Here is a 22,321-nt window from a genome sequence, read left to right on the forward strand (position 1 = left end):
CCGGAGACTCCACCTGCACACGAAGCCATCCTCATCAACTACTGCGTCAACCGGATACGAGTCACTGTCCAAACTACTCACAGACTGCAGTGCACTGGGCGCTGACATTGGCGCCCGGTGACCGTCATCTTTGACGACGCTAATTGGCTGAAATTATATTTTCGCGGCATAGTTTACACGTTACAGATAGCAACAGTCAGCTGCTGGTGGCTGCTGCTGCACTGGTTGAAGGCTCCTCTCTTAGCGCCCAGACGAGAGAAGGTGCATGGGCAAGGCCAGGCAGGAAACATGTGACTTATCAGTAACTTTAGACATCGTAACACAATTTTAAACGAGATTTTATTGTAGATTATACATTTTACTGATACCAATTATATAATATTTACCTTGTTCATTAAAAATAAAAATAAAAACATATATATTTTTTTAAACATATTTTTTTTTTTTTATTTTAATTTGAATTATTATTTATTTTTATCAATATGGGAAGAGGTGGGGCGGCGCCCCTAGCGCCCCTATGGACCGGCCGCCACTGGGCCTATCCCTTGTTTATATACGCTGTATAAGAGATCTGCATTCTTTTTGTATCAGTATGCAATGTAGAAGTGCTAATCTTATCATCATACAACCTTTTATTTAAACACAACAAATGTTTACTGCACAAATTCTGCTACTTGAGTTTACACAGTCCAAAAGCACATTGAAATGATGATCAGATATATTCTTGTTTCAAAGTGTTTTATTGTTAGAGCTTGTTCTGAAAGAAAGTACCTTACTGTTAATGATTTATAAGGCACGTTCAGGTAAAGGTCAAATAAGTCATTTGTTTTGTTTTTATAGGACCATGGTGTACAGCGCTTTGGATATCATTGCACACACATGAATACTTTGCCTAATATTACATTCTGACACAGTTCAATAATTAACATAACAGTTGCTTTAGGGTTACTAACAAACAATGCGTAAACATAAGGCACAATGTCTACACTTCACCTGGCAAATAAATAAATGCAGTTCCTCACTGAACTGGAAACAGTCTTCTCTTAAATAATATGGAAGTTTAATTCATTACATCCTTCATATACATTTCAAACATCCACACAGTTTAATGGCATCCTCCTGACTTAACAACCCTCCTGTTACATTCAGGGTAAAATTGACCCGTTTGAAAATCTACGAAAAATACATTCAAGTATTTTTTTTGTATGACACTTGATTAGTGCAATAAACAAGTAAAATGAAAATGGTTCATGTCATGCATTTGGAACCCCCCCACCCCTACATGTCTATATCACAGAGATGGTATTCGGGTCAATCTGACCCGGCAGTGAAAGTGGAGGCTAAAAGGGGTCAGAAATGCACACACACACACACACACACACACACACACATACACACATACATACACACACACATACACACACGTTCTTAATTGCTGTTACAATAAAATACTTTCAATACAAATCCTTATGACTCATTTGGCTTGATTCTAAGTGAACGGGTCAATTTGACCCTGAACAGAAGAGGTGTCTCGTCTCTATTTATCAACATCAACCAATTGGAAAAAAAAGTTGGAACATTTTAAAAGTAATTAAAAAAATGTTATGTTATGCAAAACTAATGTATTTTATATCAAGGTTTTTCCAATGTAAAAAAGAAAATAGAAAAATGTGTTTGAATGTATATGTTTTGTGAAAAACGAGTGACTTATTCTAATGGAACCATGATCTGTGAGAGGTGAATAACACAATTTCATTGATAGTAATAAAAGGTACAAACTATGTACAAAAGAAAATCTGGATTCTGGGGCTTCTGACCATTTTTGGATAATTAAACGTGCACTGGGTCAAATTGACCCACGAATATTATTGCTGTTACAAAAAACGAATATAACAGGAGGGTTAAATGTCAAGTGCATGATGTATCCCTCACACCAATTTCCCCAAACCTCAAAGTTGCCAGACATTTATAAAACTCCCTTGAACTTTGTGCTGTCACACCTTTCAGTTTATAGGGGACATATTGGGCAAACTTCCACTACATTTTAAAGTTGGGTCAGCAACCTCCATTCCATGACTTTCAAACCAACATCAATATAAAACTGTCAATATAAAACATAAATAATACAGCATATTAATAAAGATATTTGCTTGGTATAAGCCCATTTCAATATATATTTTACATTCCAAACGGAGGGCACAACCAAACAAAAAGGACGAACAAATAAATAAAGGTTGGCCATCAGCAGGATGAACTTTTCACCTCGGCACAGTTGGCAAAAGTGCACTGTGTTTACAACCCATGTAGGTCATTAAAATAGGGGATGATGTGAGCTGCCATCAATGTGTTAACCAAAGAAGCCAACTCTAAGTACAGACACAACCAAAAAACCCTTTTCTCATTGTACGTATTGCACAATGCATCCATTCTTACTAACTAAAACAGCTCAAAGTAATGTTGGAAACAAAACAATGACTCTGTGTTTCAAAAGAAAAGACGTTATCTCAGTGCGCATGGCACTCTTCGCCTCCTTTCATCATAATCTCCAGCAGTCTGACACTGAATACACGAATGTCTCTTATAGACTAAATCAATAAATGACAGTGATCAGTCCAGCCCACTTAAGACGATTTAAATCCACCGTCACTCCACACACTGCCCCTCAGCACAGGAGCCAAAATCAGATGCATCCTGGCCCGAAGACGAAGGAGCTTGAGGCAGTGCATCCAAGCAAGGGGTGCTTCACTTTATTCCATCGAATAAATTGTGTGCATTTCAAATGGATGTTTCATTTGTGTATCAGGTTCTGGTCCATTTCTCTCCCGGCTTCACCCACACGCCCCCAGTTGGATTGTCCATCACGTACACCAGTCCCCCGGTGTCACCGCGGCTTTGGGACCAAGAATTAGTTGTTGACTTCTCCATTGACCGGGGGGAAGAGTCTGGACTCGCCGACTGACTGGTTACCTTTTTCTGAATACGGACAATTGAGGGTGTAGAACAACATTCGCCGATTCTATGATACATGTCCACCGTGCCAACGCGCTGAAAAATCACCCGCGCTTCAATGGAGGATTTGGATCCTTGTTGTCCCATAGTATAACTTAAATGCAAAACACTCCTTTAAAGATTCAAAGCAGAATTGTTTAAAATTCGCTCCTGTGTCTGAATTGGCTCAATGATAAGCTTCAATTTCTCTGGTGCCTGCGCGCACTTGTCTCTTATACAGTGCCAAATGTGCATAAAACAAGGCAATATGTTCCCGTAAAGCTGTAGCGTGACGCACTTGACTCTGCGGTTAATAGACCTCTATAGTTGCAACACGGGTCTCAGCATTTGAATCAGTTCATGTCAGAGCTATTCTGAGCCGCTCCACCTGGTACAGCCCGTCACTAAACTTGGCAACATCGAATGATTCCGAGCTGCCCCTCCTGCAGCAGCAGGGTTGAGTTGAGCGCAGTTACGGTATATGCTATTTAGGTGCATCCCAGAAACACTGCGAAGACGTTAGGTGTTTTCCCCTGACCGCCACTCTGACCTCACACCCTCATTCTTGTGAATGTTGAACGCGTAATGATTCAAATTCCCAGGAAGGCGATAGAGTTAAAAGAATAAAAAGAGGGACCGCGAATAATTGTTTTTAAGGTCGGATATTTGACACTTAGGCCCAATCCCAAACCACGCCCTACACCCTACCCCTACACACTCCGTGTGAACTCCGTGGAGTGACAGCAGCTAAAAAATGAGGCTCCCTCCTATCAGATCAGATGGAGGGAGTAAATACAGCCAGGGGCGGTTCTAGGGGGGGGGGGGCAGGGGGGGCCAGTGCCCCCCTAACACTGACTTTGGACCCCCCTGTGGCCCCCCTGAAAGTGAAAAGAAAAAAGTTTATGATTAAACGTTTTCTTGGCTGACGGAATAGGCGGAACTAACAATATTTGTCATTCTAGTCAGACCCATTAGAGCAGGGGTCTTCAACACGTCGATCGCGAGCTACCGGTTTCTCGCAAGCCCTCAATAGCCCCCACTTTACAAATATGTTGTTGTTTTTTTAACGCAAGCCGTCATCGCCACGGAGGAGCACACAGCCTCTGTGAGCGGGCGAGAGAGAGAGCTAGAGAGAGCACACCTTTATCTATTTAATATAGTTGTAAAAAATAAAGTAAGAAATCATTCCAGTGTGTACTATAGGACAGTAAAAAAAAAAACAGTTTAAAAGGGGAGTGATTAGTCAAATATGCATAAATAAAAAGAAAGAATGCTAACTATAGGTAACATACCTATAGTTAGCATTAGCACAAGTTTAAATGATTTGTTATTGGTTGTGATCATATTCTAAAGATTTTTGGATTATTGAAAAGTATACAGCTCCCTTTCATATGAGTGTTGAGAGCTGTATCCATAAATTCATTTTGTGCTCAAAGTGCACCAGATTGATGCATTTAACTTCAACATTTAAAAAAAATCTTCCCGGGGGTGCACGCCCCCGGACCCCCCTAGAGGATGTGAGGTCCACCCCCTAATAAAGCAGGTTAAACAAATCAAATTGCATTCATTTTCTTTTAGTAAACACTGAAAACGGGTCCCACAGACCCAAACAGTAAACAAAGGTTAAAGGTAAGCATATAATAATGTGTAATGAAACAAATACCAATAACTGTATTGCATTGTTTTCTTATGCGCAATTACTTCATTCTGTCTTTGTCTTTTTCGTCCTGCATTTATTGTGCCCCCCTCAGAAAATAACTGGCCCCAGCCTGGCCCCCCCAGTCAAATTGGTCTAGAACCGCCACTGAATACAGCGGCAAGCTTTGGGACAAACTCCCCTCTCTCCGGCAGAAACAGGAAATGCCGTAACTGTGTGTAACAACCATGGTAACAACGGTTTCAAATCAGCATCTCTTAGACAAAAAATGAAAATGAATAACTAAAATAAAACTCCAAACATCTTTAATTGTGTTACTTTGTTGTAAAGCTCTTTTAGTTTTAAACCTGATTTTTATAAGCTTCTTAGTTTTTGCAACAGTCTGTAAATATACACAACTTTATAAAAATAATAAGGGATTTTAAGACCGCGGAGTCTACACATGTGCAGCCTCGAAATTTCTCGCTACGAAGTACGCCGGGCTCGGTAGAATTCCAAGTATGCTGGACATTGGAACAGTACTTCGGCGGCACTCTATGACGTAGTATGCTTGAAATAGTGGCTCTGGAGCCCCTTTACTCGACATTGAGAAACACCCAATGTCGAGGACGCTTGCTTGGTAGCACATGTCTTCCGAGTCACTTGCTTCAGAAGCAAGTGACTCTGTGACTATTTCAAGCATACTACGTCATCGTCACTTCGTAGCGAGACATTTCGAGGCTGCACATGTGTAGACTCCGCGGTCTTAAAATCCCCACAATGCTTTGCGCATGGACCAATTTCCAAATCTTTGGCGGAAATAGCGCTCCATTTAAGGCGGGGCCTCGCATATGACGCACACCTGTTAGCCTGTTCCACAATTCTTTGTTTTCCGAGGCTAGGAAGGATTCTTGCCTTGCTTCTGAAGCAAGTGACTCGGAAGACATGTGCTACCAAGCAAGCATCCTCGACATTGAGAAACACCCCATGGATGTATAATAAGAACAGTTAGAGACCGGTCTCCAGTCAGCACCGATGAAGACTCGCTGTTTGAGGGCTTGATAACCCACTCCCCCTCCACATTCGTTGTTTTGGAACAGCACTTAATGTGGCAGACCCTCCGCGCGAACTTGCAAACGGAGGGGTAGTGTGTAGGGGTAGTGTGTAGGGGTAGGTGTAGGGCGTGGGGCGTGGTTTGGGATTGGGCCTTAATCTGGTTTTCTTAGTTTCAGACTGTTGACATGGATATGCTTGATTTCTCCATCAGGTCCCATTGCATGACCCCATGACTCAACATCAATGTAGAATTGTATTACTACACTGGACAAGTAGGACAAACCTTTTTTATTTCACTGCTTCTTCTATTTTTTAATAACCATAATATAATTTGACATAAGGAATTCAAATTGATTCAGGATTTATTAACCACACTGGAAGTAGTACGCCTACTTATTTTTATTAGATTTCACCCCACATAATTTTTTTTAATGAAAATGTTTATGAAATAATACTCTCAAATAGAAAATGGCTGAACTTTTATACACATGTATATAACAAAAAAAAGGTGGATCGACCAAGGCACAACTCTAAAACTGAATGGACAAATATATACATTACGAGTACATTACAACATGAATGTCAGGTTGTGGAAAATAATTGAAATCAACCTTTGTAGTAATGTTAAGAACCTAATTTTAAATGGACCCTTGAAAATAAGTAGTTGGTATAGCATGCTGCATATTTAATCAAATAATAAAGACTGAGAAGGGAATTGCATTGAAGATGAAAGAGTTTGTTTAATACAGAGTTTACATACAGGATGTATTTACACTTCTCTTTTTACACTCTGAGCATCAGCTCAACATGTTTGATTAATTGACTGCTTATCAATTAAAGTGATTAGTTATTTATTGTAAACTTCTGCTCATGTACAGAAGGACAACCAAACTAATATACGTTTGGTGATCAGCAAACAACCAAAAAAACTCAACAATAAATAAGGCATTAGGTAAACTTAAATTAAAAGGTTTTTTTTCAATGGATGCAAATATCAATAAACACAGTAGTATAGCATAGTTGAACATAAAACGGTAGCAAATGAAGTATGGTCTGCTGTATTCTCCCTTAACAGGGTGTTGTATTGCTTCAGGAGCATATCATATTTCTAGCTACTATAGCATTCTGGCTGTACAGTTCATGTGTCAAATTTTAGTCCTTTTCTGATGGCAGCAGAGATGTGGAAGTTTGTTGCACCACCTGTTCCGTGCATTTCCCAGGTCAAAGGCAGCCACCAGTGTTCATGGATACAAACTCTATGTACTTTGTTCATGAACAAGCCATAGCACATGCCCCGATACAGACGGTGTAAAACAACTTTAACGGAACAGTTTACATGAGCTCCATAAAATTGCCGTATCAAGAGGTGAAGTTCAGTAACTACATCAGGTTCTACATACATTATAACCCTCTTGTATTATTGAGGATAGACAGTGTTTACATTGGCTGATATGCAATCATTTACCATTCCAAAAATAAACATCTGAAGGTGCTTTTTATTAACATAACGGTTTGTGTGTCTGTGTGCATGTGTTGTATGTTAAAGTAATACTCTATCCAAAATCTATCTTCTGAGTATCACTAACCTTCTGTTCTATTGAAAAGTAGAGTTACAGTTTTGGAGTTTTCAGCCTTCAACGAAAAAGTGGCATATAGAAGCCAACTCCAGCTCCAAGCCAATTACTGGTTCTGTTTACGTATTCCATCTTTAATTGATGAATTAGTAATTGCATTTAAAAAAGAAATCCAATAACTTAAAAAATAAACTTTTGGATATCACATTTTTGTTTTTACAATGAGCTTGTGTCTACCATTCATATTCAATCTCACCATTCATTAGTTTTCTGCTTCAACATTTACAGCTTTTAATGTCTGCTTTTTCTTCTTACAGATGTGTTAGCACCTGAGGGTTTAAAGAAATTCAACCCACAGAGCAGTACTAGTATTGTGATTGGTCAGAGTTGTTCACACACAATCCGGGCCGTTGCTTTTTAAATCCATATTAGGCTATTTGTTTTCCCACTACCGCTCTGCTCCAGGCTCACCTCAGCCAGATGGTGAAACTGTAAATGTTTAACATCTTCCTCTCAGTTCTACATTGAGTTCTTGATACTCAAAAGTTAGATTTAAGGAGCAGCATCACATCAAGTTAAATAAAAGGTATGGCTCCACTGGAGTCTTTTTATATTTGACAACATTTTCCAATCTCAGAAATGTAACAGACGCATACATTACTTGGGAGCAACATCAAAATGCAGTAGTAATTACCTTTTTAGTAGCTTCCTGTGTTTGCACAGTAACTCTTGAATAGGCACTATTGTAGCCTCCACTTAAAAGCCTCCAGTGAAGCGGTACCATTCATGTGCATGTACAGTAAACAGTAGTAAATCAATCACAGTCTAATGGGTGCTGGTAAAGAGAAAAATCCCCTGCCTGCTGTCTGCCTGGGTAAATGCATCTCAACTGTTGAATTACATATTTCTTATGTATTCCCCATTAGGTCAGCAGATATGTCTTGTGTTTAAATGCCCTTATCAGAAACCTACAAAAAAAAAAATATTTTTGTGTGTGTTTTTGCATGTGTGTGAACTGTTCTGTTCTCTATATCAATATTTCTTCAGTCGTCCTGTGACATTAAACTCGTTTCTCCATCCAACGGAATTTGAAAAACATTGATCTCTAAGCTCTCAACTTGACTCTTACCTACTCCCCTGCCTTACTATTATTCCCCCCAGCTCTACTTTTGAACTTCACCACCATGACGGTGATGTTGTCAGGGCAGCCACGGTAGAAAGACTGGAGGACGATGCTTTTGGCGCCGAAGTGAGGCTCGTCCAGACGCTCGCGGACGAACCGAACGGCCTCCTCGTTGCTGAAAGCGTCCCACAGGCCGTCTGATGCCAGGATCATGAACTCTGGCTGCAGCTTGTCCATGTCAAAGGTCATGATGTCTGGGTCGGGGATGATTACGTTGAGGTTCTTCAGTGGGTAGTCCCCCAGAGAGCGGGACATTGCCAGGATTCCCTGGACTCTCCACGATCCATTAAAACTGATAAAACCACCTGGAGGTAAGGAAATACAATATTTATGAACATGTTAATGTGGATGTACCAAATAAAGAGTAAGTGTGGCAGGAGGTTTAGGTTTATAAATACTAAATCGAAGCCGACTTTTAAATCCTTAATCACAAAGCTTAGGCCTCTAACTAATCTAAATCTGAACTTGAACTTTGTTTACCACAATGCTGTTCCTAAATAGACCAACAGATGGCAACCAAAGGCCCTAAACATGAGAGTGCAGTGCAGGTTAATTCACTATGTGCCAGTTCAAGCAGGGTTTTTATTTTTGTAATGTACCTGCTCTCTTGATCCTCTTGCGCTCTTTAAGCTGGTACGGCTTGTGGTCATGTGAAAGTGCAACAGCGTTCCCATCTTTGTCACACAACACACCACGAGAGTCTCCAACGTTTGCCACGATGAGTTCTCTGTCTGACAGCAGCGCTACGAGACAAGTTGTTCCTGCATGGCAGATAGGATGAGATAGACATCAAATTGAGAAGACAGTCCAAAAAACAGTTTAAAAAACATTCTGCAATAACTATGAATCAAATCTGGTGTCATGTGAATGTCGAACAGCGGGAGTATGAGGGTAGACCACATTTATATTCTGAAAACATTTGGGAGGAGAAATAAGCTATGCCACACTGAATCGTGTTTCTTTTAAGAATAACACTGCTAGTTTGACAGCTTGGTCAAAGTATTGTGAACCAGGAGCATCGCCCTGGACTGACTCATTTGCATACAAACAAGCACAATGAATAGAAACAGATAAATATAAGAGAAATCAATTGTGGCTTTAATATGCTGAATTGACAGATTGCCAAACTGTCATCAAACAAATGAAAAATAGGCCAAAAACAGCCGTTTCCTTGAGTAGATGTATCCAACAAAAGCGACTAATTAATCTGGACTGTAGCTCTGACTTTTTCATCAGAGCATGGCTTTCATCTACAGCATAATGTAACTGCAGCATAATGTTACAACACCGCAGTCTCACTGTTCTCAGTATTACAAGTGGATTGTAAATAGGAAACTTGGCAAAAAGGTAAATGTCACTTGAGATGCATTGAGCTGACAGGATATTGAACAGGAAATTGTGAGATTTTGTCAAATAGACGATGTGCCGTGACACATTTTGTCCTGTGAGAGGCCGAGAGGGTGAATGCTGAGGGTTTTTGAGAAGTACATTTGTACTGCTTTGATATATGCCATGGTGTACAATATTTACTGCAACTGTTTGAGATGAAATTACATCACTCTACATATTAAGGCACAAAAACTTGAGTGCGCTTTTAGGGTGTAGTTTCTCGAATGTTTTGATCTGCTTATTTTAATTTCCAAAAAGGTCATCACCAGCTTTCCCACAAATATTTCAATCAGTTTTTCCAACTCTTCCTATCTTCTCTCACACACACAGGTCTACTGTACAGTATAAACTCCCCACCACTCTCCTCCCCCACTGACCTGCTTCATCGTGGTTGGCAGAGAGCTTGTCCAGCATCTCTCGATCCACACTCAGGATGCGCTGCTCGAGGATGCTGCTGTGAGAGAGAGTGCTCTCTCTCTTCTCTCTCTCAAAGGCCTGCAGCTGCTGCTTCAGGGAGTCTGGCAGGTGGGCCTTCACGTAGTCAGCTGCAGCCTGGGAGAGGAGGAGGGAAAAGGGAAGACACAGGGAGGGTTAGAGAGCGGCAAGTGGATAAGTAAAAGTGGGGTTGAGGATTACGAATTAGTTTAGAAGTTCAGAAAAGCTCTCCGGACTCTGCAGTTACCAAGCCTTACAAAAGGTTAAAAGCCCTTTAAGCTCATTGATCTGACTTTTCAGTCCATGACTTTACTGTTCACTCTCGTCTGCAGTGTTTACAGCCGCAGCAGACAGTTGTTTTCGGCATAAAAAGCTCTGATAAAAGCTCTGTACTCTACCTGCCCAGCTCCAAACAGGGAGCCTTTAGGAGCAAATATTTCAGAGGCGGGAGGAAACTAAAACTGAGCTAAAAGGAGAGTTACCAACTCATTTTAAATGACAAAAACACCACTACTGCAGTCATTCTGGATGTGTAAATAGGCAACTCTTCATTAGGACATTTCAACTATATTATGTTTGTAAAGACCCTATCTATATTTGTAGGCATGTATAAAAATGCTGTGTTTAAAGCTTGTTTTGCTGCCCCAAAAACAAGGCTTTAAAAAACAGTTATTTGTTCTTCTTCTTTTTTAAGAAAGAAGCCAAGAATTACCTGTTCTTATTCATAAACATGTTCGGATTGTTCTTAGTTTGGTATGCCACTAAGATAGAATAAATATGGTTGTAAAGTTGTTACTATTTAGATTTGTGCCCCTGTTGTTGTCAGGTAATACGGTCAGAGGTTTTTTTCCGTTTCCTACAGCAGGTGCTCTATGCTGAATTATTGAACACTGTCCTCATCTTCCAGCACACTTGCCCTGCTCCTCCTGCCCTCACTGCTTTCCCCTCATTTTCTCTGCCAAGATTCCCATTATGCTAATGCAGTGGAATCAAATCTAAAAATGGAAAATGCTATACCATCAAATATCCTGGTTAACACATGACATACAGTATTCTATGGCTGCTGTTCCTGTGGATATTAGGGCACTTTGGGGCCATTCAATCTACATGCTTCACTGTTACGCCGTATAACAGCTTAACAGTATGATACCTTCATTCAGGTTGAGTTTTATTTGAATTGTATAACCTTCATTACTAACCCTGTTTAATAAATGTGATCATGCATTTTAGTTTTGGTAAAATACCTACCAAAATCCATACAAACAAAAACGGCTAAAACTGTGCTACATTTTATTTGTACGCACATAACACTGAAAATATTTGTCACTGTTGTAATTGGTATTAAAATAAGACAGAATACTTATGATCACTACAGTGTAGCCATATTTGTGATGTCCCTATTCCCCCCCTTTCCTTTTTCTGGACAAGCGTACGCATTCATTTAGTAAATTGGAGAGAGAAGCACTCGATCAGGGAAAGAGCATGAAGTGTAAATTGGTCGTAAACAGCTGGAAATGCCAGCAGTAACAGACTCCATAAATGACCCAAATATGTCAGTCTCTATGGATTTAATGAGAGAACATAACATATTGGACCAGCTTAATTAAAAGTTGATTAATCTGAATCATATCACTTATTAAGATCTTCACTTCTAGAGGTTTCTATATAAATGTTACGCAGTGAAGAAGTTAGAAAGCCTTTTAAAGCAGTAAACTATTTCAATGTATTCTTCAACAGGGAATAGTCTGAGTAAATCATGTTAAAAAGGGGAGCAGCGGCTTGTGTACACGTTTATAATTCTGGGCTATAACTCACTGCAACGATAAAAATACTGGGGGGGGAAACAAAGAATCGTTTGAGAAATGTCCTGAATATTTTCAGAGCGAGAACACGCTGCACTCACATAGACGGCCAAGATTTCGCTTCATCTAATATTGGTAATGTTGGTGTGGGTATGTGTTTATACATTTGGGCCAGACTGCATACAAATGTACAGTATAGAAATGTCCTAGGATATCCAAACATTATGTAATATTTCCCGACAACATCGTTAGTCAGAAGATAAACAGCTTTCCCAAAAGACCCTTAACTTTCCACCTCCCATTGATTTACTGTAAGTGCTTTGTTTTGAACTGTTTGTGTTTCTCAGGCCGTCTGTGTTTTGACGCTTATGACCCTATAATAGCCACGGTCAATGTCAGTGACCCATTGTTTTTGCAGTATAAACCCTTTTTAAAAAGGAAACAACTGAGAGATCAAGTATAGCTTTAAAAAGGAGGGGACAGAAAAGAAAACACATATAAACACACAGACGGTATACACAAATACAGATACAATTGTGACTAAAGAATGGGAGGGAAAATTGCAGGAGGCAGTGAAAATGAGGGAAAAAAGAGAGATGTGAGGACAGACAAGAAAGATAAATATTTGTTTTGGGGACAGGAATAGAAAGAGGGATTCTGATGGTTAAATAGCCTCTGCTCTCAGCTTGTTGACTCTCTCTCTGAACACAAACCGACTGCAACTCTTTTTTTTTTTTTTTAAAGGTGAAATTCCCATGCATTCTTTAATCAAATGACAGCAAAATATATTATGTACAGCATGTCAGAGACAGGGAGGAATGTGTGGGTGTGTAAACCAGAAGAAGACGAGGTGGTTTGAGGGACAGAGCTTTCATTTTAATTGATTAGTGTTTTGGCTAACAACAATTGCCAAGATAGTACAGAAGTACTTCTATCGAAATGGTTTACTGCTTGTCTAATTAACTACTGTATGTCATTAACCGCTCATATATAACACTTTGTCCAAAGAGCTTCAAATGTGCTATTTAAAAAATATATATATGATGGCCCTATAGCGTGGGAAACAATATATTTGGCTCAAAACTCCCTGCTTCTCTGGGGTTTGAATATTTTCCAGCCTCTATATTTACTTGTTTTTGCCATCAATTATGTAAAACTGATGATCTTTGGTCTTTGGATTGCTCAGAAAAAGAGGCCGCTGGGAAGCTGTGATGAGCACTTCTTTATATATCTCCCACTTTGGTTTGAGTTACCAAAGATTTGCTTCAATTTATAAATCTGTTATTGTGTGGTATTCGTTAAAAAAAAGGAAATATAACCAATGTGGGAAGTCTGTGCTCTTAATCAGAATTGTAAACCAGTATAATTTAATGAAATATGTAATTAACTGGAACCTCTGGGGAACAGCAGGGGCGGTGGTGTGACAGATGGCGTCCAGGACACGTGGTTTGAAGGCAGCCCTGAGAAACCGGTGACCCTGGACAACATATGGAGTGGAAGAAAGATAGACAAAACCTTCACACACACACACCACTAACCCCCATGTGCGTACACACACACAGTCTTTGTGATGAATCCAAAGTCAACTCCCTGATTGGCAGTGGGATGGAATCGTTCACACAAAAGAACACAATGATGGAGAGCGGAGGGGAATTGTTCTGTTTGAGAATAGGGGGGGGGAGTATAAACTGAGGGATTCAAGTGGAGTATGTCTGTGTACCATTTAATAACAGTTTCTACAGAAACCTGGCATGTTGCTGAACAGAGATATGGCCTTGTCTTACCTACAGTATTGTTGATTTCTAACTCTTATATCATGATTTGAATCTCCCACACTAGAATATGTTTGCATATATAATGCTGTGCTATTACATCTACTTCAATTCAATTATAACTATAGGTTTTATTGAAAAGCACAGATTAATACTTGAATTACTTCCTGTCTCTATACCTGCTCTGCATCCAAATGATGCTAACTCTTGTGTAGCAGCAGGTATGTGTATCTGGATGAGTCCTGATGCATAGTGATAACATTGGATAATAGTGATAAGATTGGCCTGTGTAACCTCATTGGCCTGTGTAACCCCATTGGCCTGTGTAACCTCTCCCTCCCCAGCCTACCTCTCCACCGTGACCGTCAAATATGCCGAATATGGACGGGTGGCTCTTGTTGGTGATGTCGGTGAGCACCTCGAAGCGGTCCTCCATGTGATCTCTTCTCCCCTGTATGGAGTACACGGCAACGTTGTTGTTCTTGAACTCCCAGGTTTTGGAGAACTCTGCGTCCAGGACACTGAGGCCTCCCAGCCGGTCATTCTGCATCATCTCCGCCACTTTCCCCTTCACCATCTTCACGGCGTCCCGGCTGGACTTGACGATGGTTTTCACCTCGTCCGTGTGGAAGAAGTAACTCCACAGCGCCAGACTGATGCACAACAGGAACAATGTCTCCGGCCTGAGGAGAAAATAACGCATGATCCGACCCAGAAGAGACAAGAGCGTCATTGTGTCTCCTATCATCACACGCAACCAAACTGCGGTCTGTCTCTCTCCCCTTTTTGCACAATTCACTCCATCCGCTCAGAGGGACTGTGAAGAAATCGATTCACTGCCACGATATCTGACGAAGACTGGATTTAAACATTTAAAGAGCTCCTCGGAGGCCTGTCAGACACCGGGCCGAGCAGCGCAGGACAAAAGCGGACAGGCCACCGTTGTCTCGGTCCGATGTCTTGGTCCTATCTTCGGCTACCTAAACAGCTGCTAGTGGATTTTCCGAGTAAAGCCCCACAGCCCATTGTAGGATTACGGATATTTTGGGTGAGACTCACCCCGAAAATAGACATGGGAGTCACCGGGGCGCGAGAGTCAGTCGACGTGCTTCTTTTCCACCGTAAACCCCGTTTTCCCTCTCGGATATGTGTCTGTTCAATGTCCGTATCAACATTAGATGTTTCTCACACACACACCTCCATGCTTGCAATGTGTCAAACCACAAAGGGTGAGCAAGGATAAAACCGGAAGTCGACTGTGCTTGTCTTAATAAAGTGAAAGCATTTATAGGTGGACAAAGGGCGTTTTTTTTAAGTCAGGGCTTTATTTTGAAAGTATGTAGCGGAAGTGGATTTCGGTGACCGTGGTAAAGATACTGATGACATGACGGCTCATTCTTGTGCAGTCGGTGCTGACAGGAGTGCGCAGCTGCAAGCTCATACCATGGACAAACTGCGGAATGAAATCATGATGTCATGTAGTACAACATACACATCATATTGTATTCATCTACATACATTTCCACACTCCATATTATCTCCCATTCACCCCGGAACATTGCATGCCCCTGCTAACTTGTTATGAGCAACTGGACATGAATCAATGCAATATTAACTAGGCCTAAAATAGAATAGAAACCACGTATAGACACATAAACACACATATGTAAAGTAGCTAAAATACGTGTAAAACAACAATTAAATACACGTAAAATGACATGATGCAATAATAAGTAATTTGCTGCCAAAAGATAGTGTGAAATTAGGCCTTTGTTCAGATGTTGTTTCAGTAGTCATTACATTGACTCAACATCGCCCCCTAGTGACCTTTTGGAGTGATACACCTCTGACAGTCCTATCAACAACCAGGACAAAGAAAGTCAGACACACACACACACACACACACACACACACACACACACACACACACACACACACACACACACACACACACACAACTTAACGATTTTAACCAAGCCTTATAAATGAAAACATGTTTTTTCTGTTTTGAAATGTGCAACAGTCAATATAACAATACATGTAAATGTGTCAATTGTGAACATGGTGTTTGACAAGATTTTTGTAGGATAACCTGACAAAATAAAAGTACCTGTAATCCTGTATCATATCTATTCGATTTTAAATAAGGGTGTAACAATCATACTCTTGTTAGAACAATGGGAGCCAATATGAGGTTAGGAATTTGAATGATGTGATTTTTTCAAAAGCAATTACAGACTTGAGGAGGATACTAAGATGATTAAACCTACATTTATAGTTTTAGTTTGGTTAACATATTAAAAGGTGTCATTATAAAGCAATGTACGAACTTAATATGTCAGGATTATTTCCTCTGTAGTGACCTTTTCTGCCCTTTTGTTCTGTTGAGTTGATAATCCATTATTTTTGCCACATTCTGTATCATGTCATCTTGTGTGGAGCCTTGGCAACTAAATCATTCAGAGTTAATTTCACTGGTTTGAAACTAAATCCTACACCCTTTCGGAGACATGTAAAGCTTAGTTCAGTGGGGCCAGGTTTCCATGAGGTTTACTAGGTTTACTGGGCTCTTTGGGTTGGTTTGATCAAGGAAGTGAACGGTTAGATCAATGTTGCCACGCCGCCTGTTTTGGGACATTGATCCCTCTCCCTCTGGGTGTGTGGTGATCCATTTTCTGCTTTGAGGTGCTGCCAAATGGTGTGATCACTGCAAGGTGTTGCACCCGGCAACTCTCATATGATTTACTATTCATTACCAACAATGTGTGAGTTTGTGTGTCTATCCTGTATGCTTATGTACACGTGTTCAGCAAATGTGCATCTTTGTGTGTAACCTGCTGTTTGTGTACAAAGCAAGCATGTGTGTGAACAACACTTTAGCATTGTGTGCGCTCATGGTCCCTGGATTCATATCCCATATCACAAAGAATAAAGTCTCGCCTTGTATAAAACCTGCTTTATTTCACATCCCTCAGGAGTCATGTAATCTGTTCTTACCAGCCCACCTACCTCCTAATAACCCCCCATGTGCTTTCCCTTGTTCTCTCTCTGGGCTACTGGGGCAATATAAGGAAAGAGGCAGCCTACATCAATCAGAAGTTGGAGGGGATGGAGTGAAAAGTCAACACCATTTACATGAGAAGGTAAGATGCATTTGTTGCTTTATTATACATCGCAAACACACTAGTGCTATAGGAAGAAATTCAGTTTTGTCTATATTCTTCAAATTTCCACCCATTTCCTTACAGATTACTGTGTACAGTCGTCAGTATGTTTTCTGTTCGCCTCGTATTCCTGACCACTCTCCTTGTGGTACTGATGGCCGGGATGACCTTCAGTACCAGAACCACACGCCGGCCTAAACCTCAGGCCACCAGGAAGCCCCCTCGAGCTGGGAGCGGAGGTGGTGGAGGTGGACGATTCGGACGGACCACCACCACAACCCCGTCTCCTTCCAGCAGCGCACACAACGATGAGACAACTGAGGTGACAATGGACTCTTACTCCGTGTCCCCCACAGACAGCACCACCTTCTCCAGCGACACTTTCTCCACTGAGTTCCACACCGACGCCATAGCACCCCCCGGGAATGCCCTTGGAAACTATACCCTTAATTACAATGAATGCTTCTTCAACATCTGTGAGTGCTGTCCGCCAGAGCGAGGCCCCGCAGGGCCCATAGGTGAGACAGGGCCACCGGGACCGCAAGGAGAGGAGGGCCCTGTAGGTAAGTTTGATTGTTATTTTCAGGTTAGTTAAGTTACCTTTTGGAGGTCAAATGTTTTCCTGTTTATGCTCTTATCTTTTTTTTTCTCCCAGGGTTACCAGGAGAGAGAGCAGAAACCGGGACCAGAGGGCCCCCAGGACTGGCAGGTCTTCCTGGAGCCAACGGACTCAATGGTGACATAGGTATAACGGGGCTTAACAGCAGTAGAGTTTTTGAATGTCTCTCCATTTCTATCTATCTATCCCTCTCTCCTTTTCTGCAAAACCCTGGCCTGTTTAAGTACTCTGTGGATATCATTTTCTATGCTTTATTTATCAAACCTACCACAGGTGAAAAAGGTGATCAAGGGCCGATGGGTCTTCCTGGTGCCCCTGGGACCTCGGAAAAAAGCGAGAGAGGTCTGTATTAGTAAAACTTGTATAAATAATAGATAATAGATTTTCAAAGGGGGGAGACTTGCTTTTAGGGCTCTAAATCATTATTAGCAGTAGACCAGTGAATGGAAAAAATATGGTATTAGTTTAAAGACAATGTCAAAAGAAAAAAATGCGTCTGAGGGGAAGCCAACAGTATCAGACTTTGAAAACTGCTGTTTTAAATCATATATTTTTGTACCATAATTAATCAGATTAGATTAAAATGTATATAAATGCCCCCTTTAAAGGTATGCAAATGTTCAATTCTGAGATTGTTGGAAACATGTCTTCCTATGTGCATGTAACCTCTGTACACACTATAGGTGATCCTGGCCCCAGAGGAGAGAAAGGTGAACGTGGCTTCGTCGGTCTGAAAGGGGACCCTGGAGAAAGGGGAGAGCCCGGCCTGAATGGGACCAAGGGCAGCGCCGGGCGAGAGGGGCCTGCAGGTCCCCCCGGACCCTCTGGGACAAAGGGTCAGAAAGGTGAACAAGGACTTACACCAGAGTCTTTACCTGGTGATACAGGGGAGCCTGGGCCCCCTGGAATGAGAGGTGAGATGGGCCCCCCAGGAGTGAATGGAACTGACGGTGTAAAGGGGGAGAGAGGGGAACCAGGGCCTCCGGGAGGGAAGGGGGATACAGGTGTCAGAGGGCACCCAGGGCCTCCAGGAGGGAGGGGCATGGCAGGGCAGAGGGGGGAGAGGGGAGTTAAAGGTGTGCGTGGACCTCGGGGCCCTAAAGGTGCTCCAGGTAAGAGTGCAGAGCTGATCCGCTCGGCCTTCAGTGTGGGCTTGTTCCCCAGCAGGTCCTTCCCTCCACCCGGCCTGCCTGTGAAGTTTGATAAGGTGTTTTACAATGGGGAGGGGCACTGGGACCCGAATATCAACAAGTTCAACGCCACCTATCCAGGGGTCTACTTATTCAGTTACCACATCACTGTGCGCAACAGGCCTGTGCGTGCTGCCCTAGTGGTCAATGGGGTACGGAAGCTGCGGACTCGGGACTCTCTGTACGGCCAGGACATCGATCAGGCGTCCAACCTGGCTCTGATGCAGCTGAACAAAGGCGACCAGGTGTGGCTGGAGACTGTGAGAGACTGGAACGGAATTTACTCCAGCAACGAGGATGACAGCACTTTCTCTGGCTTCCTGCTTTACCCAGACTCAAAAAACAAACCCACTAATAATGAAAACCTGTGACTGCCGCCTATGACCTTGAATGAACCCTAGTTGAAACTGCTTGTAGATTCTGCACAACCTTCAACCTATTGCACTGCTTTGTCAAATGTATGTGATTCAGCTAAATGCCGCTGCTTCTGATTTTGCTCGACGCCCTCGTACTAATCACAATAAATGCTTCGCTTGCCTTGCTATATTTAGAGATGGATGAGGCTTGATTAGACTGCTTTATGCAACACTTCCGTTCTTTGAAACAATGCATTAAAAATGACTATGCTTGAAATGGATGACCCTTGAGTTTTATTTATTTAGAACCAGAACTGGAAGCTAATTTATAAGCCATTAGTCATTGCAGTTATAATAGATAAGCTCTGTGTCAGTGAGGCAAATACAAATTTGAGAACAATTGAAGAAAATTATTCATAATTGTATTTGATTTCCACTAGAGGGTGTAAGGCGTCCAAGTTCTGTAAAGAGGTATTGGAGAGATTTGTTAAATGCAAAGAAAGTAATGAAAAGGTGGCAGACAATGAAGGAAAAAAAGGATGTCCCACAAAATTTGAAATTGACAAAAAAATAGTTATTTATGTTTTGTTGACTGGAAAACAAAAGGAGATAAATACTTAAGCATTTAACGTGGATGGCACTCACACAGCAGGATGGTAAAAAAATATTCTTGCAGCATCTTTTCTTTCACCACAGCTCTGTTTCTGTTGAATTTAACCAATAGTTTGTTATGTGAATATGGGGATTCATTAGGCCTATGGGGCAAAACAGTACAGAAATAGTGAAACACTTGTTTCTCTAATTATCAGCAAATATTGAAGGCAGGGGTGAAGGTGATTAAGACCCACAGGAACACAAAAGACTTATATGGATTTATAATAGCATCGCCCAGAAGCGGATATAGGTAAAAAAAAGAAAAATGCCTCATTGACATTACACACTCACGATAACAGATTAGCTGCCTTGGTAGCGATCACGGAGGATAACCCTCTGCAGCAGAAAGAGATGAATGCACTATAAATTATTCTCTAGTGTAGCCACTGTACAATGAAAAATAGCTTTGACTTTTACAAATGCTATATCTCATTAGACAGTCAGGACCTCTTTCCAGATTAAAAATGATCATGACTCCTTTTCCTTTCAACAACAGCAATCCATCTGGAAGATACATTGCATTTCGTGGTTTATTTCTCTGGGGGAAACTGATACACTTGTGTGTTGTGATGTAGATGTTAAAAAGAAAGTAGGGAGACTGCATTACTTAGGTCAAATATATATTTAATTGTGTATTGTTTTAATTATTACAATTTCACACACAAAAACCAGCCTTAATTAGAAAAATGCAGTTATTAGATAAGAACTATCACAACAAATATGCACCTTACAGGGTTTAACTTTATTAGATTGAAATTGTTCATGTTGAATATATATATATATCTTTATCATAATATTTGATTACGACCTTTGATGTGCATTTAAGTGATTTTTCTGCCAAAATCAATTATATATTCACTAAATATCTTCTTCATCGCTCTCACACATTGATTACAACAATAAACTGGGCCTACATCCATATCATTTAAAAATGCAAATACAGTATAGAATTTTAAGCAGATATGCATGTCTTATTCTTTTAAAAATATAAATCTACCTAAGACTCCAATTTGTTTGGAGAATAAGTGTACACTTCACCAATATTGTTCCCAGTATCAGATTTACTGTAATAAGGAATATTGTAACATAATGAAAAAGCGGGGAAGAATATTATAGTTAAATTCAAATATCCATAATCAAAAATAGCCTGTATTTCTGTTCATGTGTGTCTTTTAAGAAGGAATAGATAACAAAACTGTGACACTTTTTTTCTTCCAATTACAAAGTGTGAGTGTTGGACTTGAGTAAAAAAATATAAACCAAACAAGATTATGAACACGATGAATATGGGAATTTGTACGGGATTACAATTTAATCTTAACCATTTTGGACTGCTTTGATTGATTACAAACTGGTTTCATCATTTAGAATGACTATGATGATTTTATTTTTCTAATGAGTCATGTCAACTGTATACACTTTATTTATTGGGGGAAAAAACTTGAGAAAAAGTCAAAACCATTACGTAGGCCCAATCCCAAACCACGTCCTACACCCTACCCCTACACACTACCCCTACACACTACCCCTCCGTGACGGAGTGAACTCCGTGGAGTGACACTCTCAGCTCAATGAGGCTCCCTCCCTCCTGTCAGATGGAGGCAGGGGCGGATCTACCGGGGTGGCATGGGGTGGCAACTGCCACCCTAAAAAATAGCCTTGCCACCCCAGCTGCCAACCCAGTTGGCAGCTTTGTTTTGAAATAAAAGTTGTGGCTCATCGGACATTTATGAGAGAAAATCCCTAATGTCCGAGTGCAAGTGAATGCAGCACAAGACGCAAGTCTTGTAACCCCTCCCCCCGGCCCTGGCGCGAGCGTGGAAATATGATTGGCGGCGATTTCATTTGAACAGGACCGCGCAAAACGAGAAGCATTCGGACAGTCTATGATTCGGACCCAAGTAGACAGAAGGAATGAGGTATTTGCGGTCTACAATGACAGAGAAGAGACTGTCCAGTTTGGCTGTACTCAGCATTGAATCAAAATGCACTAAAGCTTTGGACCTTAATAAGTTTGTGAGGCGTTTTGCTGAACAAAATGGTAATCGCCGCATTCAGCTGTAATAGGCATGCCAACTTGATGCTCTGCTCACGGATGAGAGCATAAACAACTGTTAAGATGATGACCTTGTATGTGTGTATATATTTTCTTTCTTTGTGGGGGTCTGCCCCCAAAAACAGTTTTAAATCCTGATAAAGTCAAATAAGACGGTGTGTAAAACTACACTGCCGAGCCAAAAAAAAGTAACCAATTTGATTTAACTAGGCCAGTAGGTAAGGACTTTCCACTGGAACTGCAGCGATGTATATGTTTTAGCTGAATACACATTTGTTAACCCTAATTGATGCAGTTAGTCACTTCTTTAATGTTTGTTCTTTCTGATGTGAAGTCAAGGTTGTAACTGTTTGCATTAAAGTCGTGGGGCGCTGAACTGTTCTTTTGATTCTTTTGAATTTTGATATATGATAGTAATTTGTCTTTCAAATTTGAAGGAGGGTGAGC

At 41.0% G+C, this 22,321-nt stretch overlaps 2 protein-coding genes across 2 annotated transcripts; one reads left to right on the forward strand and one right to left on the reverse strand.

Annotated features, from left to right (window-relative positions):
• Positions 1-6,400: 6,400 nt before the first annotated feature.
• Positions 6,401-15,100, reverse strand: ppm1la (protein phosphatase, Mg2+/Mn2+ dependent, 1La). Its single transcript, XM_034137439.1, has 4 exons — positions 14,185-15,100; positions 10,204-10,378; positions 9,037-9,198; positions 6,401-8,742 (listed from the first exon to the last, which is right to left on the reverse strand). Exons 1-4 carry the CDS (start codon positions 14,581-14,583, stop codon positions 8,384-8,386), a joined length of 1,095 nt encoding a protein of 364 aa, XP_033993330.1. The 5' UTR covers positions 14,584-15,100; the 3' UTR covers positions 6,401-8,383.
• A 1,937-nt stretch (positions 15,101-17,037) lies between these two features.
• On the forward strand, positions 17,038-19,179 carry otol1a (otolin 1a). Its single transcript, XM_034137434.1, has 4 exons — positions 17,038-17,562; positions 17,655-17,744; positions 17,892-17,960; positions 18,302-19,179. The coding sequence occupies exons 1-4, from the start codon at positions 17,106-17,108 to the stop codon at positions 19,177-19,179; spliced, it is 1,494 nt and encodes a 497-aa protein (XP_033993325.1). The 5' UTR covers positions 17,038-17,105.
• The last annotated feature ends 3,142 nt before the right edge of the window (positions 19,180-22,321 follow it).

This window comes from Trematomus bernacchii, unplaced genomic scaffold, assembly GCF_902827165.1.
Source record: "Trematomus bernacchii unplaced genomic scaffold, fTreBer1.1, whole genome shotgun sequence".
Taxonomy (NCBI): Eukaryota; Metazoa; Chordata; class Actinopteri; order Perciformes; family Nototheniidae; genus Trematomus; species Trematomus bernacchii.

Bases quoted from the DNA above. Each gene is read 5' to 3' on its own strand.
- ppm1la (XM_034137439.1), bottom strand. From the start codon at position 14,583: ATGATAGGAGACACAATGACGCTCTTGTCTCTTCTGGGTCGGATCATG. The intron at 10,379-14,184 runs GTAGGCTGGGGA...CTCCTCTCCCAG, and splicing joins TTGACGGTCACGGTGGAGAG to GCTGCAGCTGACTACGTGAA. The intron at 9,199-10,203 runs GTCAGTGGGGGA...TCTGCCATGCAG, and splicing joins TGCCAACCACGATGAAGCAG to GAACAACTTGTCTCGTAGCG.
- otol1a (XM_034137434.1), top strand. From the start codon at position 17,106: ATGTTTTCTGTTCGCCTCGTATTCCTGACCACTCTCCTTGTGGTACTG. The intron at 17,745-17,891 runs GTATAACGGGGC...AACCTACCACAG, and splicing joins CGGACTCAATGGTGACATAG to GTGAAAAAGGTGATCAAGGG. The intron at 17,961-18,301 runs GTCTGTATTAGT...TACACACTATAG, and splicing joins CTCGGAAAAAAGCGAGAGAG to GTGATCCTGGCCCCAGAGGA.